The 17,796-nt window shown below is 42.0% G+C and overlaps 1 protein-coding gene across 3 annotated transcripts in view; it reads left to right on the forward strand.

Annotated features, from left to right (window-relative positions):
• EML3 (EMAP like 3) overlaps positions 1 to 17,796 on the forward strand; it is a 293,640-nt gene that overhangs the window by 142,889 nt on the left and 132,955 nt on the right. For all 3 annotated transcript variants that reach the window (XM_069207042.1, XM_069207043.1, XM_069207044.1), the window contains one exon: positions 9,928 to 9,997. In XM_069207042.1, coding sequence (XP_069063143.1) covers positions 9,928 to 9,997 — 70 coding nt within the window. The remainder of the gene's footprint in view (positions 1 to 9,927; positions 9,998 to 17,796) is intronic.

Below are 17,796 nucleotides of genomic sequence, written 5' to 3' on the forward strand. Positions count from 1 at the left end.
CCTTTTGAGCCCAATTCACAAAGTGTTTTTACATAAGTAGGTGTGACTACTCGTGGCTGTTAAGGAATTGAGTTAGGAGAAGTCACACCGATTCACTGAAAATTATTTGTGAATTGGGAAATGATGGGCTTTTGTCAAATGTCAGACAGTCAAATCTCCTTTTTTGGCTAAGAGAGCCATACAAGTGCAATATCCTTCTTTAAGTCTGTACAGAAACACCCTTGTGTCCTGTAGGCATGCATTGCTGGTTACCATGTAGGGTTTCAGGCAAGGGGGTATGTACTCTTCCAGATCCATTAGAGGAAACATTTGTGTGTGTAGTTGCTATGAAAGCGTATCAACATTTGAATTCTTCAGGTTCTGAGTCTTGTTAAGAAGAGAAATTTTTTGGGATTCAAGTTTTTTTTTGGTGATGATCATCATTTTCTCACAGGGCCGGCATTTTCTTGTCAAAACTACCAACTACGTTCCTGTAAAATTGTCTACCAATTTAAAACAAGGATTGGCAATTGGTCGGGCTTGGAAGCTGGTGCAATGGTTATTTTTGATGTATTTTCTTCATTGGAGGCATATGCCACAAAAAGAAAAAAGAAAATATATTGCCACCAAAGCATGGCACCATAGGCTTACAATGAAAATGTTAAATGTAAAAAACATTCACTGAAGTAGCTATTTTACTATGATGTTTTAAATAACAAGACTTTTAACCACGACAGGCATTTTATTATTTTTTGTAAAGGAGACAAGAATAAATCACCTCCTAACCAGGTGCTCAAATCAAAAGCAGGCTCAGTGTTACAATATAAATCAAAAACTTTATAACAGCAACTGGGTACTCACATTTAAGGCAAAATCAATATCCAGTATTTAAAGTTACATTAACAAGAACATTTAAAAAACACACTTTGAACCAGCTGTGCAATTGAAAAGAAATGACCTATTGTTAGGTGGACGTACACTTTGTGCACAGGCTTTGTTCAGTAACTCAAAGTGATAGAAGCTAATGAGTAATATGGGCCGACTCATTGGCTCATGCCGTATGCAATGGTGCCAGAGGCAAGATGTAAACAGTTTTAGAACAATGGATGAAGCCTGTTGACCAAAAACCTCCATATGAATGTGTTCTATGTATGCTTTCTTTTAGAAAAACAATAGTCTGTTGTGACCACCAAAGCTGTCCCAAAAGCCAGACCTAAAAAGGGGCTGAGATGATGGTTAGACAAAGATACTTTTTTCAACTACATGATTTTGCAGATTTTTATGTATTCAAAATTATCAAATCAAGAACTTGACAAGAGAGGGATAGGGGGTTGACTTATATGAATACAAGAAGCTTATTGTTCATTGCATTAGACAAGTAAGCAGCAGATAGGAGATTTCTAATTCAGAGGGCTCCAGTTGAGACACACCAGAGACAAAGAAGAGAGCTGCATTCAAAATCTTAACATCCAGCATCATGGCTTACTATTGCCATATAACTGTATCCCTCCTCTCAGTCACTTCCAAATGGACTCACCAAACCCCAAAAAATCTCATCAGAGATGTGTGTGTGGTATTCTAGAGTAATGGATATATTTTCACCTGCATCATTGTCTCTTATGGCAGTTGTGACTTCCATGACGCCACCAATGAATGTTGGGCAAAGTGCACCATCGAAGTCTGCCACAAAGTTGATGACCTGATTCATAAAGCTTTTTCTGTGAGTATTTGTTTCTTACTACAGTTGGTGCCACTTCTATAAAGAAGCTTTGCAAATCATGTTAGAGTTGGCAGAACCATATTCCTCAAGATATCTGGCATCACGCCGGGACCTAGATAGTGGAGGGCATCAAGATCCATGATTTCAAAGATTGTCAAGTGACCCAGAGCATTTTCAGCAATGAATAGAGGCAGGATGCTAGAAGAAATCAATCTATCAACAGCTGAGAATATTGTGAATTCTGAGAAAGACCTAGCTGACAATGGTGCCAAGAAAAGAATACCCTATTTCATGCAGATACTATATTATTTTGTGAAACACAACTTGCCTTGTGATTGCACAGACTAATGTCAAGGTAATCTAGTAATGATGAAATTTCTAAGATGACAGTGCCCTTGTGAATGAGGGAAAAGTGTGGGGTTAACTAAGTGAACGTGATCCGCAGACGGAATATGGCTAAATCAGGCACTGACGTATTGTCTGGCCCTCAGCAAAACCCAACATATAATGTTATATTTTTCCACAGATTTCATTTAGAGAGTAACACATGAGCTTAACATTCCTGTTGAGGAAAAGAATAGAGATGTTGTTCATTCTCTAAATGACATTGTCTTTATTTGTCTTTATTGTTTATTGTTTCAGTTTTACAGTAAAAAGCATACAATAACTTATCACGAAATAAAAGGAAACAAGTATACCAAAATACAGGCATAAGCATTAGAGTAATACAAAGACTAACAATAATGCAAAATAAAATTACAATGAATAACAGCAGAGTTATAATAGATGAATAATGTATTGCCAAATATATACATATATATAGTTACATATATATATATATACATAAAGCTATATATCTATATATATATATCTATATATATATCGATATATCTATATGTATATATCTATATCTATATCTATACAGGGAGTGCAGAATTATTAGGCAAATGAGTATTTTGACCACATCATCCTCTTTATGCATGTTGTCTTACTCCAAGCTGTATAGGCTTGAAAGCCTACTACCAATTAAGCATATTAGGTGATGTGCATCTCTGTAATGAGAAGGGGTGTGGTCTAATGACATCAACACCCTATATCAGGTGTGCATAATTATTAGGCAACTTCCTTTCCTTTGGCAAAATGGGTCAAAAGAAGGACTTGACAGGCTCAGAAAAGTCAAAAATAGTGAGATATCTTGCAGAGGGATGCAGCACTCTTAAAATTGCAAAGCTTCTGAAGCGTGATCATCGAACAATCAAGCGTTTCATTCAAAATAGTCAACAGGGTCGCAAGAAGCGTGTGGAAAAACCAAGGCGCAAAATAACTGCCCATGAACTGAGAAAAGTCAAGCGTGCAGCTGCCATGATGCCACTTGCCACCAGTTTGGCCATATTTCAGAGCTGCAACATCACTGGAGTGCCCAAAAGCACAAGGTGTGCAATACTCAGAGACATGGCCAAGGTAAGAAAGGCTGAAAGACGACCACCACTGAACAAGACACACAAGCTGAAACGTCAAGACTGGGCCAAGAAATATCTCAAGACTGATTTTTCTAAGGTTTTATGGACTGATGAAATGAGAGTGAGTCTTGATGGGCCAGATGGATGGGCCCGTGGCTGGAGTGGTAAAGGGCAGAGAGCTCCAGTCCGACTCAGACGCCAGCAAGGTGGAGGTGGAGTACTGGTTTGGGCTGGTATCATCAAAGATGAGCTTGTGGGGCCTTTTCGGGTTGAGGATGGAGTCAAGCTCAACTCCCAGCCCTACTGCCAGTTCCTGGAAGACACCTTCTTCAAGCAGTGGTACAGGAAGAAGTCTGCATCCTTCAAGAAAAACATGATTTTCATGCAGGACAATGCTCCATCACACGCGTCCAAGTACTCCACAGCGTGGCTGGCAAGAAAGGGTATAAAAGAAGGAAATCTAATGACATGGCCTCCTTGTTCACCTGATCTGAACCCCATTGAGAACCTGTGGTCCATCATCAAATGTGAGATTTACAAGGAGGGAAAGCAGTACACCTCTCTGAACAGTGTCTGGGAGGCTGTGGTTGCTGCTGCACGCAATGTTGATGGTGAACAGATCAAAACACTGACAGAATCCATGGATGGCAGGCTTTTGAGTGTCCTTGCAAAGAAAGGTGGCTATATTGGTCACTGATTTGTTTTTGTTTTGTCTTTGAATGTCAGAAATGTATATTTGTGAATGTTGAGATGTTATATTGGTTTCACTGGTAATAATAAATAATTGAAATGGGTATATATTTGTTTTTTGTTAAGTTGCCTAATAATTATGCACAGTAATAGTCACCTGCACACACAGATATCCCCCTAACATAGCTAAAACTAAAAACAAACTAAAAACTACTTCCAAAAATATTCAGCTTTGATATTAATGAGTTTTTTGGGTTCATTGAGAACATGGTTGTTGTTCAATAATAAAATTAATCCTCAAAAATACAACTTGCCTAATAATTCTGCACTCCCTGTATATATATATATATATATATGTATATATATATATATATATATATATATATAATATGACTCTAGTCTTTGTGGCTTAAGAAATACCAGTGGCTCTAAATGGCCTTGACTGTGCAAATACCAATTAAAGCGTATCATACTATGATCATCTAAAGCACCCTTACCAACATAAGCCCCTGACCAAATATATCTATACTGACAGATAACAATCAAAGCTTAGCAAACTATAATTTGCTATTAGCAACCATACGTTGATAAAGGTAAAGTACAAAAATGTTCTTAATGCTGCCCTTCAACTTTTGGGCAAGTCGTTCATCATAATACTTTAGTACCAGTCAGCATTTCACAAAGAGGGCATGACACAGGATGGAATATGACCTTAAATAAAAATGATCCTATGCTGCCCTTGGACAGTGTAGAAGATGGGGCTTCCTTGATGTAAGATTGGATCAAGCATCTCCTCATTCTGTGACTATATTGATTGTACAACCAATCTCGTTTCAGGAAGGGTTTTGATAAGCTTTTCCTTTTCTGTACCACCTCTTGTTACAAAAGCAGTGGAAGAAATACAGTGTTCCAGATACTGCATCACATTTTGCTCCCAGCACCATCTGCCATCCCCAGTTGTCATGACTACTGCTTGACGAAGGAGAGATCACTGCTGGAAATCTTGCACTTCTGCAGTGTCTTCATACTTTACTGCCCCGCAAAGATATTGCAGTCCAGCGACTGTTTCAATAGTTCCTGAAGATAAAGATAATAGGCTGTTATATCGATCGGTCAGAATGATTCCTCTGCATCACTGACAAATCCCTTTAATAATATCATGGTTATTATGAAAACAATTTAGCAGGAAAATTAGAAGCAGGGGTTCAAGATTGTGACATGACTTCAGAATATAAGTTAATAAAATCATTATTGCTTAGGATGATGTTTTGAGAATGAACTAGATTTTGCGAATGTAGGAATTGGGTAGATTGCATCTTATATCACTCAACAGAGTTAGCCTTGACTCATTTAAGTGCGGGCTAGATGTTCACAGTTAGACAATGTGCCTTTGGCAACCAACCGCTGTATCGAAAACCAATGAATTCGATTTTGTATTCAATTCAAAACCGAAACAGGCATAGTTATGATCAGGGAAATTTCGGATTCCTTGTGGATGTTCCCAATACACAAACAGCCTAAAGGTCATACAGTTTCTCATCTCTGCAACAAGGTCGCACTCCAGTATGAAATCAACAGTCTAGAACTTACTGCATTCTCAAGCATTAACTGCATTGCAACTTGCATGTGAGTGTAAAAGATCAGGAGACACCAGAGGACAAGCTCCTGTAAGGGTGGTTTGACTCACTGGCCAATTCAATTCCTTATAGAGCCTTAGAAGGGAGCATCTCCCAGTCCCATTATCAGTAGGCAAAGATGCACTGAACATTCTGCCTTCTTCTCATACAATGTAATTGTTGTCTTTGCCCCCACTGATTCCACTGTAATATCTTGTTGGATCAAAGCTGCACCAATGGTTTCTCTCACCTCAGGTGATGTATAACAATAGCCTAGCAAGGGGTTTGTGCATGTACATCAGCGGCTAAATGATTAAGTATGGAGACTTGTATCAAGTTCAAGAGGATGTATTCATTTGACAAAGATGAACAAATAAATGTGCGTTGCAGGGTGCAGTGTCTGCCTTTTTTCTATGCTGTGTCTTGACATATTCAACAGCTATGGTGGCAGTGCCCTAGAGGGGGCCAGGACACACAGAGCTGAGGTACGGGTTCCATCTGGCCCACATAGGATTGGCCCATCACAGCTTCACTGACTACATGAATAATTACAATTTACATTAATTGGATCTAAATTCATACCATGTTGATATGTTGAAAACCAGGCGCTGAACTGGCCCTAGGGACCATTGTTGCACAGCCCTTATTGGGTCAAGGGGCTAGGCATGCATCACTTAGGGGTTATGGTTCTATGACTGCAGCATAATACAAGGCGAGAACAAGACTGCTGTATTTGTTTCCAGTTATTGTACCTGTCCTTAATTGTGTAAACAGGCATTCATTCTAATCCATCAGCAAGCCTTGGCGTGGGAAATTTACTTTTATTTAGTTACACAATTAATAGATGATCCTCCCTTCGATGCTAGTCACAAACCAAACATTATATGTTTAGTCTGGAAGATGGCCATTCATGTCAGTCAGGAGGGCAGGTGAATTAGAAGTATTGTCAGCCAAGGAGATATTTAATTTTTTCACAGAAATGAAGCGGTTCCAAAGATGCCCCTAAAATGTTTACCAAACTTTTTCTCTAAACACTGTTAACTGAACAACTTTATTTTTGGCGTTCTTCCTGTCACCCTCTTCAGGCCCAGAGCCAGTACTAGGCCCTGACACACCACACTGCTATAAAACGCGTTGTTTGGGCTCCAGGGGCAAGCTTCTGCGGTTAGGTGGGTTTGAGGTGTGACACCCCCAATTCAATGCATTCTTGGCTTCATTGTTGGGTCTGGAGGCCCTGAATCAGGTCTGCTATTTCGGTGTTGTGTTTTTCATCATCCTGATTTCACTAAGAGGTTTTAAATTGTTTTGTTTTGTTTCAGGAACTTAAATGTACTTAGTGATCGGTGTTCAAAAAAGTACTAAATATGCACCCCTAGATGTACTCCTTGAATAGGTGCAAATTTACAACTTTTTTGGAATTAACAAACATTGGCAGTAGTAAGCTTGTAAAGCTGTGCCTGTCTCAGGTTTCCAGGCTTAGTACTGGCAATCAAACACTCAAAAGGTGATGGGACGAATGCTTACAAATAGTCTAAATACTGGTAATCGCTCAGGGTAGAATTCTAACCCATTGTATTTTGCCTACTGTACCACACTCGCCAGAGGGCCTGATTTAGAGTTTGGAGGACAGAGTAAATGCAAAGTGTGGCAGAGGACTTTATGTACACCACCCTGCCTTTACCTCTCCAGCCAAATTTAGAGATGTTCGCCACCCCAGCAAACTTATATATACATTGGCAGGAACCACCTTCATGGTGGTTCCTGTCAATGTAGGAAATGTTTGATGGATGGCTGTCCATTATACTTTTTCAAAGTTGTTTCTTTTTAAGAAAAAAACTCCCAAATTGGGAGTTTACTTTTTGAAAAATAAAAAACTAATGATCCCTACAACATGGAAGTTTTCTCCCACGGTTTGGTGTCACTTTTAGGGTCGAGCGCAAAGCGCTCTGTCCCTGTTGTTATCTCTCTACGGGCTTGTAACCACGCCCATGTCCTGCCCATCATGTTTGGTTGGTTCGTGGGCTTGCTTTTTAAAACTCGCTTGATTTCATTTGTGAAAGGCATGCATACATCTGGTGTTTAGCCCGCCTCCAGGGCACCGTCTAACTACTGAAAACATACGACGCTCCACGTTTTCCGTATGGTTTCTGGACTACTTTTTTTCTTTATTTCGTAGGCAGAGCGATCTCGCTGGGCAGTAGTCGAGCGCTTTGATGACATCAACTCGGTTACATGGATAATTGCACTTTTGCCAATACGTTTCACTGCGAGCGAACTTCTGTTTCCTTTTGTGTGTTTGCTTTGCGCTCATGTAGGCCGTCGCTCGCTTATATGAAACTGTTTTACTTTTTAGTTTATGTGGCAAGAAAAGTCGGGTTAGGAGTGTACAACGCTAACAGCTTTAATTCAAGTAAACGCAAATTTTGCAGACATGGTACTTCGTCGCTGTTGGTGCAGAGTATCCTGTATGCCAAAGTCTAAATCAGCCTTAGAGGCCCACCTAATGCAAATTAGTATTGATCCTGCCCTTGATGGGCACAGTCCCTCCCAGACCTTGGTCATCTCACCCAAACACACTGTGGCCCACTGCTCTTTCTAGTTGGAAATTTGAGATTCAACCCCAGTCCGCCCCCGAATCTCACTGACTAAACTACGCCCTTCATAGTGTCACATATCAAGTACTGCTGTGAAAAGTGGACAGGCCTCTTCCTGTCATGATGGCCACCATTCTGTGAGCAGAAGGGCATCACAGTGGACTTGCTCAGAAATAAGCTTCCTTGGGGAAACCTGTCCACACCATCTGCAGCATTGTATTTATTACATCCCTGTGCTCAGGGCGAGGAGCTGAATCCGTGGCTGGGAGGTGGGCGAGTTCAGGGAGAGGCAGAAGCACCCACAGGCTTTCAATGCTTGATGAATATAATTAATTGTAGTTTAAAACCATCATTTAGAACATCCCCATTCCAAAACGTATTCCTGTAGTTTTTACAGAAACGTAAATGTGTGAGGTGCTGCTGAGAGAATGTCTGCCCCCCAAGCAGGGCCCCAAGGCCTCCCATCTAAGTAACTACTGTACTCCTAGCTATGCATTTCTAAGTGTGCCATTCTCTAAGATCCAATGATAGAAACACACTGGCAAAGGCAGTAGATCTGGAGTTGGATACCATCCTTTTGGCTTTCTCAATAGTTGTTTTCATGTTGTTTGTAAAACTTTGTTGGAGGAGCTAATGGGCACGCACCAAAATAAAAACATATTGCTAAAAGCAAAAATATTTTTTTAGTCTCAAAAAAGCAGCCACAAGGGAACCATTTAGTGCACGAATATGCTCCTTCTGAAGCTCACAGTGAAGTTAGCCAGTGGCTAAAGTAGGTTGACCCACTGTCCATACTGTATGCTGCAGTTTGCAGAAGAAAACTGTGAATAGCACTACAATCCAATGGATGAAGAGGTCCAGCCGAAAGCCCTCCTAAGTATATATTGTGTGTAGTTTTGCTAAAACCAAAAGGTCTTGGCTAACGCCAGACATAAAAAAAAGTTGCGGATCTGTAACACTAGTTATTTAAATATGGACTTTTTCAGAGATTCCCACACGTCCCAGGTGAGGCCTGTATTCACAGATATCTCTATGTGCTGCTAATTGAATCTCTTACTATATTGTTCTACAAGAAACTCTAAAATGGGTGACTACGGGCTTCACACATTAAAAATACAATGTTAATTTGATGGTGTGGTTCTTTTGATTGATTTTGGGTTGTAGTCCAATAATGTGGATGTATGATATACCCACGCCAGCTGGAGAGAATAGTTACAAGTAAATGCTTTTCCCCTGTGAATCTCTGTGTAGGTGCAGGGTGCATGGTCTCAGCAGCATTTAAGTACCCGGAATCAGTGAACAAAAAGACTGTTTTTTGAGGGGTCGCTCAGCTGACTTGAGCGAATGCCGTAGGGTGAACGTTACCAAGGGGTACAACGAGAGAATGCAAGCCCCAAGCTTTAGCAGTACTTGGATGTTTAGGCATGCTTAGCGAACATTGTTGCACATTATGGTATAATATGTGAGCTTCTCTCTGTGGCTGACACAAATGGGGTGTGGCCCGTGGTAAATAGATGTAGTTTGCTGAAAATGTGCGTGGCTAGCAATGAATTGTTGTAGTGTACAGACATCAACCACTGCCTTGTAGCTGAGACGTGTGAGTAGAGGACTTCCATCTAATTACCCCATTCCTCACTCTGCTGTTGACGACAGGGCCTGCAACACTCCCCTCTCACATCCAGAGAGGAGTCATAGTTATGCTCTGTCATACCTCTCAGAAGGATAAGCCAAGGAATAACCTCCCCCTTATCTCCAAAGCAGGGACTATATCATGTTCTCTCTCTATTTATTTCACTTATTTCTCACATCCCACTTCTTTACCCCTCTCCATTCTGCTTCCACCCCTTCCCTCTATCTCTCCTCTGCAGCTTAGCTGTGCATCCGGATAAAATTCGTGTGGCCACTGGACAGACGGCAGGCGTGGACAAAGATGGCAAGGTAATACCTCCATTGGGGAGGGAGGGAATCGGCTGTGGGTAAATAAGCTATGGAAGAGAGAATCAATGTTATGAGGGCCTGTTGGAAACCTGAGCAACTCTCCTTGTGAATGCCTTCAAGCACTTGGCCATGGGCGCCTGTGGGGAAGAGGGGGGGTTGATGTGGGTAAATGGGGGGCTGCCTACCCCCCTCCCTGGATTTAGCTACAGCCTGGTGTGCAGGCTTACAGTGCAGCGTAACACTACTGTTGCCGTAGTATTACGCTGCCTGCACTAGTACGGCAGCGGCCCCAGCCAAAAACAGTCCGGGTCACCACAGACCACAACTCACCCCCGAAAAACATTTTGCAGACGCCCATGCACTTTGCCACTTGGCCTCTGCACTGAAAGAGACATTACATCTGGATCACAGTCCGTGAGTACAGAGTCAGCAATGAAGCTATAATGTGGGCATTTAGAAAAATATGGGGGTTATTTCCCACCATGAGCTGGTGGATGTCCCGTCTACCGCATTTAGAGTGTACCTCTATAATTTACACCCTGAATAGGGTGGATGGGATAGCTGTCATTTTTGCAGCTGTCTTAACATCCACCAAACTCTAACTAACTCCATACGTCATTATTTTAACAAAACTACCATGTTCCATAAGTCCTCAGTTCGTACATAAAAATCCATATTATTTAGTAATTTTTCAATTGTGCTACATAAAAAAAGACTGGGTGTAGCTTAATGGTAGAGCATTCGACTGCATCAAAAAAGACAATTGGGTGGTACGCAATAGCCTCTCGCTACTCACCTGCACTTCTGGAGGACGAGAGAGGACTCTCCTGAATCCTAAACACTTGTTTGCTCCTAAGAATAACTTTGAAAGCAGCCCACCCTTGGGTCTTGAAATCCAATTGAGAACAGGGGTGGTACAGTGTATGGATTTCTTAAGGGGACCCCTCCATCTTCCCTCTGTCCAGCGATCAGTGTCTTCTCCATTGGCCATGACTTGGGTACATACTCTGGCACAGTGTTGCAACCCCCACAAGCTGATACCAAGAGGGCTTCATCAGCATCCAATTTGTTGTACTAATAAGGAACCCCCTTGCACCTAAGCTGGAGGAAGGTCATAATTGCTCAAGCGGAAAAGCAGTATACCCAGTAGACTACATTCTCGTGTGATAATAGATAATATGAGATTCTGTGTCATCTCTTCTTACTTACACACAAATAGAGCTACGTTTCTGCTCGGCACAAAAGCAGTGTTTTGTGCATATCTTGACATACTACATTTCAGAAAATCTCTATGACAAACACACATCACACATATTTGTAAATAGATCAGCATGCGAGCCATACCATCTTCCAGTGGCACCATACCTTAAAATACACAATTCGCCATTTTAAAATTGGTGCAAAAAGGAAATATAAATCTGAGGGGCTTATAGTTAGAGGGCAGAAATGGGAAACAAAACGAAGAGTTATGTAACTAGAGCAACTTTTGTTAAAATTAACGTTAGTTGTCAAAAATGTGATATAGAAGTTGAGGCAGTGAGACTCTGGAATTAGTTATTTAGCCTGGACCGGGGGAGAGGGGATAGGGGCTAACATGTTCTTAAGGAAAGACAAATTCTTTCCAGTTTTTTGTAGACCCAGAGAGGGTGTGGGACATTGCCATTTCACAACTGATTATAGATAAATCTCACATTCTAGTAGTTGCATACTTTTCTGTAGTTTTAGATTGCATACTCATATCAAAGTTGTTGTTCTATCAGGCAAGGATTCTTTTTCAGGGAGCCTTTCATAGTTTATGGTGCCTCACTGTTTATTAGCATGGTATACCTCATGGACCTCCGATGGTATACATCCTATTATTTGAGAATGCTCATTAAAATGATGTGCTTGATGACCTGAGTGGCTGTAGATACACAGGCTTAACATAAGTCCACCATCTAGTGTTGGGCTTGGAACAGTGCAAATTGTTTTTTTTCAAAGAAATCTTTCGAGGCACAAGCTGTAGTGACTCCTCCTCTTGCTTGCAATGTGCATGGTTGTCGACTCCATTGTTCTATTGTTTTTTGCTGCCGTTGGGTTAAGACGTGTGCTCTTCTGCTTTGGCTCGGTATGGTTGGTTTCTACCAGTTAGGCCTTGGATGTTGGTGTTGTCATCGATCGCGGTTACTTAGATAGTTGCACATCAATGAGTTTCCAGTTGACTGAGGCCCTGGGGACCTTCACCCTTTAGAGCAAACCTCTTTTTTTTTTCTTTTTTTTTTTACATTTTGTCCACGTCATGTCCATCTGGTGATCGAACGGACACCCTATAGATTTTGTCCATGCTGCCTTGCCAAGTTCCCACACACTGTCCAACATCTAGTGTGTAGCTTGTGCCTTTCTCTGGGTCACCAAAGAATCCACTTGTGAGGCTTACCAGTCGTTCTGATCAAAGATGACTATATGATCGGCGTGCAACAAGGCTTGAGATGTCCTGACATACAACTGAAGACACTGCAGATATATTCAGGTCTAAAGGCTACCACCACACAGCTCAGGTGCAAGTGTTGGTAGTGGCTGAGAGTACCTTTTCGCAAGATGACAGTTCAGGATACGAGATCGAGATCCAGGACATTCCACCAGCACAGACTGAGTACTGTGTCCCCTCCATTCTGGCCGCAACTTCAGCAAATTATCCCAAAGGGCCGACCATCCACTTCGGACCGACCGAAATGTGTGCACAGGCCACCACCGTCCACTGGACATGGTCAGAACTCAACAGCCATATCAGAAATTCCCAGCCCCAGCTTGGTGCCGAAAGAGCAGCACAAAGGCCACAGTCACCAGTTGGCTACACCTCCTCAGGTAAAGGATAAGCCACCTAAGAGACAATTAAGCTTTGAAAAAGCTTTGGAGGTCCCCTGCCAACCGATACAAAGGAAAAGACTGGACAAGTCAATTGCCACCACACCTGTGGCACCAGAGACAGGCTCTCCACAATTTTCACCTCCTGCAGACACACACTATTTACCACAAGAATACATTCATTATTTTGGGGAACATGGGGATGATGGAAACCAAAAGGATGATGGGGACCGCTATTCCATTCCAGTGCAAGATGGCTTGTGGGATTCATACAACACAGACCCACATACAGACACAGACCCAGACTTGTATCTAGCGAAGTCTTTTACTCCAGGTGATACCATTACCTACCTATCCATGATAGCATAGGTAGGGGCGCTAGTTATCATAAGGTTCAACTCCATACTGAACCACTGGAGGATGACTTTTTATTTGAGACACTTTCATCCTCTTATCGCTCGGCCCAATACATGTCGATGCTCAGAGGAATGTTGAGACATACCCCAGACATTTTTAAAGAACCGGTTAAGCAAGAGACATTACACCGAGGGTAGATAAAAAATACAAACTGTCCCATTTTACATAAAAGTTCAACTACCACCTGACGTTTTAGTAGTAGCAACAGTAAAGAGGGCAAACTGACAGACATCTTGTGAGGTGCCCCCACCAGACAAGGAAGCTAGAAAAATAGGTGCTGTGGGGAAGAAAATAGCAGCCCAGTCGGCTAAATACTGGAGAATTTTTAATTCCTTTGGTCTCCTCTCACTTTATGATAGGGCACACTGGGATGAAATAGAATGGCTCCACCAGCATCTCCCAAAGAAGTTTAAAAAATGGGCTTCTGGGATTGCCTCTAACGGCAAATTAATTGCTAACTCTTCTATTAGCTATGCCCTAGATGCAGCTGATACAGCCGCACGAGGCACAAGGCATTAACACCACTGTCTTCATTCACCGACATGCCTGGCTTAAAGTTGCAAGCCTGAAGTGCAGCTAAATATTCTGGCGCTTCTTTTTGATGGAGAATACCTCTTTAGCTCTCGAGTAAACACTCTACTTGAAAAAATTAAAAAAGACAATGACACGTCTAAAGCTATAGGGGCTTCACAAACCCCAAAGGGGTACTTTTTGTTCCCCATATCGTGGATCAGTCAAGCCCGCATCTTCTGACACTTCCACCTCATATCAGTGTTCCCACTCACAAACTAAATCACCTACGGTGTCCTAAAAAGACTCATACAGGGCAAGAATTCTAAGGGCAGAGGCAAGGGCATTTTCTCAAAATCATCCTCCACCACAACAAAACCTTGACTTACCCACCATTCCCCCGATCACATAACACCTATTGGGGGAAGATTACAACAGTTCTTTCCAGCATGGCAGAATATCACCAACGACCAGTGAGTGCTGGATATTATCTAACATGGTTATTGCCTGGAGCCCACTTCAGCACCCCCAAACATTCCACCACGCACCCACAGGCAGTCAACAGACCATCAGCAGCTTCTCAAAGAGGAAGGCCAGGCTCTTTTACAAAAAGGAATGATACAAATTGTGCCATTACACCAACAAGGCAAGGTGGTCCATTCAATTTACTTCTTAATACCCAAAAAGAACGGGTCACTTAGGCCAATTTTGGACCTCTGACCCTGAAACCGTTACATCCTTTCAGAGGACTTCCACATGGTCGTTCTTCAAGATGTCATCCCGCTATTACAGCATTGGTCTTGAAGGATGAATATTTTCACTTTCCAATTCACCCAGCACACTGTCAGTATCTCAGGTTTGTGTTCAATAGACAACACTCTCAGTTCAAAGTGCTTCCATTTGGGGTCACCACAGTCCCAAGGGTGTTCACCGAATGCCTAGCTGTGGTAGCAGCTCACTTAAAAAGGCAAAACATAAATTTTTTCCCTTACCTAGAAAACTGGCTTATCAAAAGCACAACACATCACAAATGTTTTCAACACACTCAAACTACCATAAACCTACTTCACCAACTAGATTTTACAATCAATGCAGTCAAATTTCACTTGCAAACCCCTTCAAATATAACCTTACCTGTGAGCCATCCTCAACTCACACATGGGGATAGCTTACCTGAACACAACAAGGATTTGATCCTTCCAAGCACTTATCCCGCAGTTTTAGCCTCACCAGCGTATACCAGTGAGAACAGTTATGCGTCTCGTAGGTCCCTTGGCATCATGCATAACCATAGTACCTCATGCCAGACTCAATCTGTGGCCATTGCAAAAATGCTTAGCGCATCAGTGGTCTCAATCTGATGACCAGCTGTAAGATCTAGTTTTGATCAAGCTTATCACTCTCTACGGTGATGGAATTCCAACAACCTTTCAAAAGGATGGCATTTCCTAGACCCAGTTCCGAAGAGGTCGATAGCAATGGATACATCACTCTAAGGCTGCAGAGCACACTCACAGGCGCTAACCGTTCAGGACCACTGGGCACCCTGTCAGACTCATTTCCATATTAGTCATCTAGAGCTGTTAGCTGTTTATCTAACACTCAAAGCATTCATTCCACACCTCACAGGGAAAGTGGTTCTCATCAAAATCAGACAACGTGACTACCATGTGTTATCTGCAAAACCAGGGGCAGCAGGTCACCTCAGTTATCTCACCTAGCACATACCATCTGGAGGCATGCTCTCCAACACAACATTCACCTCTTAGCGGAGTACATGTCTGGTGTGGACAACAACTTTGTGGATCTCTGGAGACAAGTCCACAGTGGGAGCTCAACCCATAAGTACTCACTCATTCTTCCCACAATGGGTCACCCAGACATACATCTTTTTGCCACAGCAGAAAAAGTCAAAATCTCCAGGCTTCACCTCCAGGTTCCAACACCCACAGTCCAAGGCCAACGCACCATGGATGAATTGGTCAGGGATATTTGCTTGCACTATTCCACCTCTCCTCCTGCTTCCATTTGTGATTCACAGACTGGGGCACACGTCTCTGACACTCTTCCTAGTGACCCCCACATGGGCCAGATAACCATGGTTCACAGCATTACTGGACCTCTCCGTAGACCCACACCAGGTACTTCTCAACTGGCAGGGTCTACTAACCAAAAACCAGGGAGCAATAAGGCATCCAAAACCCAGATCTCTCAATCTTTCTATCTGGCTCCTGAGGTCTTAGAATTCGGATATTTAAATTTACCTCAGCATTGTATGAATATTCCTAAAGAGGTAAGAAGAACCACTACCAGAGCCTACTATGCAGCAAAGTGGAAACGCTTTGTACACTATTGCCATTCAATAGATATTAAACCATTAACAGTAAAGACACAATAAATTGTTTGTTAGCTTCTACATTTATAAACCTCTGGGTTAGTTTTCACTTCCACAAGGCTACACTTCGCAGCAATAACAGCATATCTCCAAACCAGAGAGCAAACCTCTATATTAAGAATTCCTGTAATTAAAGCTTTTCTATAGGGCCTCAAAAGAGTTATCCTGTCTATGGCCCCTCCAACCTCTACTTGGAATCTCAACATTGTGTTAACAAGGTTAATGAGTTCCCCATTTGAACATCTTTGCACAGTCCCTCCTCAGTTTCTCTCATGGAAAGCTACATTTCTCATTTCAATCACTTCCCTCAAAAGTGTAGGTGAGCACCAGGCATTAACTCTAGAAAAACATTATTTCAATTTTATAATGATAAGGTGATTCTACGTACCAACCCTAAATTCCTTCCAAACGTGGTCTTCCAATTCCAATTAAATTAATCCATTGAGTTGCTAGTTTTTTTTCCAACCAGATTTGACAGAAAGAGCTTTACACATGCTAGATGCTAAAAGAGCGCTTGTGTATTGTACTGATAGAACTCAATCATTGTGGAAAATTCAACAACTCTTTGTTGCATTATCAAAGCCACATAAGTGAAGAGCGATTTCTAAATCAGGAATTTCACGGTGGATTGTCAATTGTATACAAGCCTGCTTTGCCAAAGCTAAAAGACCACTCCCTATCCCTCCCAAAGCTCACTCCACTCGTAAAAGGGAGCTTTTTCAGGAAATATACCCATACCTGCCATATGTAAGGCAGCTACGTGGGCTACACCACACACATTTACCAAGCATTACTGTGTAGATGTTATAGCCCGCAACAAGCCAATATTCGTCAAACGGTTTTAAGCACATTATTTCAAGCAAATGCAACCCACAATGGTTAGCCACGCTTACAGAGGAAAACTGCCTTGGAGTCTATGCTAAGCATATGCCACCAAACTGAAAATGCTAATTACCCAGTAGGCATATGCGTGCGGCATGTAGTGCTGTAGGTTCACATGCACCCACCCTTCTTCTCCCCAGACACCACTGTTGGTTGTACTTATCTGCATTCAACATTAAAACATTACATTGCTTTTGCATGATCATCTCACTAGGATACATCATCCTTTACACTCCATCCCCACCTGCCATGTGGAAAACAATCTAACAATGGAGTTGACAACCATGTGCATTGCAAGCAAGAGGAGTAGCCACTACATCTTGTGACTCGAAAGACTTCTTCGAAGAAAAACAACTTGCACTCTTCTGAGCTCAACACTAGATGGCAGACTTATGCTAAGCATGTGAATCTACAGCACTACATGCCACAAACAGATGCTTACTGGGTAAGTAACATTTTCCTTCTTTTATTCTTTACTATATCTACACCCTTGCTAGTTTTCAGTGGGAGCATAACTCTTTTAGATCTCACAATTCATTAAGTGGCAAGCTTTGAGCTTGGGTAGAAAAGGACATTGGCAGAGGGCTTCAGTATGTAATCCCAAAGGATTCCCTAGTGCTTTCCTTGAGCAAGTGTTTCTAGATAGTTGTACCAAGTTTGATGGGATCAGTGTGGCTGGTGTCTAGCCGCTTGGACACCGGATCTTACTACATATGTTTCCTACTGGTTTTGGTCTCCTTTATGCAAGAGG

This window comes from Pleurodeles waltl, chromosome 9, assembly GCF_031143425.1.
Source record: "Pleurodeles waltl isolate 20211129_DDA chromosome 9, aPleWal1.hap1.20221129, whole genome shotgun sequence".
Classification (NCBI taxonomy): domain Eukaryota; kingdom Metazoa; phylum Chordata; class Amphibia; order Caudata; family Salamandridae; genus Pleurodeles; species Pleurodeles waltl.